The sequence below is a fragment of the Berghia stephanieae genome, chromosome 11 (genome assembly GCF_034508935.2).
Source record: "Berghia stephanieae isolate SIO BIC M18660-M18661 chromosome 11, UCSD_Bste_1.3, whole genome shotgun sequence".
NCBI lineage: Eukaryota > Metazoa > Mollusca > Gastropoda > Nudibranchia > Aeolidiidae > Berghia > Berghia stephanieae.
Window position 1 is genome coordinate 1,108,708 of NC_088370.1, and position 2,500 is coordinate 1,111,207.

The window sequence follows — 2,500 nt, forward strand, 5'->3', positions numbered from 1 at the left end:
ACTGGCGTCGTGTCTCGTCCTACCGTTGCTGTTGGCTTGGTAACCTTGTAAAGCGCTTTGAGCACATTTAGTGGTTAGTCCACTATACAGTGATTAAATTAAAATAAAATATCTTTTTTTTCCTTCTTCAGACTTTCATATTAGTATACGTAGTACTGGGGAGCTCAATAGCTTAGTTGGTAGAGCACTCGCTTCACAAGCAAAGGGACCAAGATCGATCCCGGGATCTGCCCCCCCCCCACCACTGTCCACCCAGCAGTGAATGCGTAGCAGAGTTTGTTAGATTTTGCGTAAAGTACTTTGTAATAGACTAGCGTCCTATCCAAACGGTAGCAAAATTGCCATTGTCCGTTCCACGCTATAGAAACCGGGATAAACGGCTCCATTGGCCTTAATGGCTCTGTGGGACTACTACGTATAGTAGGTCTAAAAGATCTGAAGAAGGGTTTTCATCCCAAAACGTTCAGTGTTTGGTATTTTGTTCTTTGTTGAAGTTGTTCTATTCATTTCTGTACATTCTTTTGTACAGTCCACAGCTTCTATCAGCCTAATGTCACTTTTTCAATAAGGCTGATAAGAACAAATAAACACATACGATGTTTTGAAATAAATCTGAAATTTATTGAATTTATGCACGAGTAAAAGAATAAATTTAAAAACAATAAAAATAATAATGCGTAATTTCTACAGCGCCCCTTTCCACCAAAAGTGCTCGGAAGCGCTTATACATATATAGATATGCACATGCGATTATATATTATATATTATAAATCATTCAATAAAATCAATAAAATCACTCACAGAAAACTGAAAGGAAGTACCGACACTGTCTTCAAAGAAGCTTTAAAGGAGGACAGAGAATTACGGCAATATTGTGTTTGTACAATGAATTATGGATATTATCAGGGCTGCCAGATGGTCACGTTTGTGTGTCGAAATTAGCCACAGAGATAATCGCGTTTCTATTACCAATGGGCTTTTTCAAATGGGTCACAGTCATAGTAGTATTTGGCCCCGTGAAGCTCTATTTTGCTACTTTTGAAGTCGAAATTGGCCACGAAGCACTCTAACCACCTGGCAGCCCTGATTATTGCTATCTCTTCCCCATCTCGTCCTATCTCTTCCCTATCTCGTCCTATCTCTTCCCTATCTCGTCCTATCTCTTCCCTATCTTGTCCTATCTCTTCCCCATCTCGTCCTATAATCTTCCCTATCTCATACTATTTATAATTTGTCTTCCATTTTGTCATCATTCTCCGTCTCAATTTTCAAAGTTTCTCTACTTTCCGCCGAATCATCAACTGTTTTATCATTATCATTATGATCATTGTTTACATCACTAATTTCCCTTAAACTCCCAACATTTCCAACGCCATCTTCGTCACAACTACCCCCGACACTAACATCACCCTCACCACCAACATCACCCTCACCACCAACATCACCCTCACCACCAACATCACCCTCACCACTAACATCACCCTCACCACCAACATTGGCTATTTTTACACTACAATCATTTCTCTCAATTAAAACATTTTCACCTGACGTGCTATCATCCACCATTAAACCATCATCAACGATACTTTCATCCCTATTATCACCTGCAACAACTTCTTTTGCCTTTTCTCTATCAACAAAGTCACTATTTCCACTCAGTAACGCTCTTTCATCTTTTTCTTCTCCTCCTCTTGTTCCTCTTCCTCCTCCTTCTTCTTCCTCTTCCGCTTCTTCCTCTCTCTCTCCATCTTTCTCTACGTCTGACTTCAACAAAATTTCTAAGTCATTGTTAATATCATCTGAAGACTTCCCGTTCTTCACCCTTTCCAATCTTTTCCCAATCTTTCCATTTTCAACCACCCCGACCCCCGTATCCTTCCCTCCATCGTTACCCCCTCCCTTCATATCATCCTCCACCTCGTCCTCCCGTCCATCCACCCCGATGTCATCCAAGCATTTCGTCTTCCAGGCGTACATCAGCGCGAAAAACTGGAACAGGAACGCACCCCCGACCCCCAGGCTGCTGACGCCGTTCAGTTTCCACCGGAAGAGATCGTTGTCGTAGAGCAGGCATCGGCCTATGACGTCACAGTTCTTGTCCCAGAGTTCACAAATACCGTCAATCAAGATCCCGAACACTACAGGGCCCAGCAGCCAGCCTGAGGAGTTAGAGTTTCATTCTTAGATTCAATTTTTGAAAGAAAATAAATCAAAATAAATTCCCTTTATTCATCCCCACCCCACCCCAGAGGGTCCCGATAGCTCAGTTGGTAGAGCACTCACTCGCTTCACACGGAAAGGGACCGAGATCGATTCCGAGTGAAGTCAAGGTTTTATTCTGATCCCCCTTGTACACATAGCAGTGATTGGGTAGCTGGATCTGTAAGATCTACCAGAAAGTACTTTGCGATAGACTAGCGTCCTGTCCGAAGGGTAGCAAGCAGTGGTTATTGTTCGTTCACACTATATAAACCTGGATAAACTCCGGCTCCATGGGCCT

General features: G+C 42.5%; 1 protein-coding gene across 7 annotated transcripts in view; it reads right to left on the reverse strand.

Moving 5' to 3' along the window:
- Window positions 1-599: 599 nt before the first annotated feature.
- The window catches only part of LOC144956238 (solute carrier organic anion transporter family member 2B1-like), a 28,955-nt gene continuing 27,054 nt past the window's right edge, over window positions 600-2,500 (reverse strand). For 4 of the 7 annotated variants that reach the window (XM_078886654.1, XM_078886655.1, XM_078886653.1 and 1 more), the window contains one exon: window positions 600-2,159. In XM_078886654.1, the coding sequence (XP_078742780.1) occupies window positions 1,225-2,159 (935 nt within the window). In that variant the 3' untranslated portion in view covers window positions 600-1,224. The remainder of the gene's footprint in view (window positions 2,160-2,500) is intronic. The other 3 variants (XM_078886659.1, XM_078886660.1, XM_078886658.1) reach the window with 1 other exon arrangement.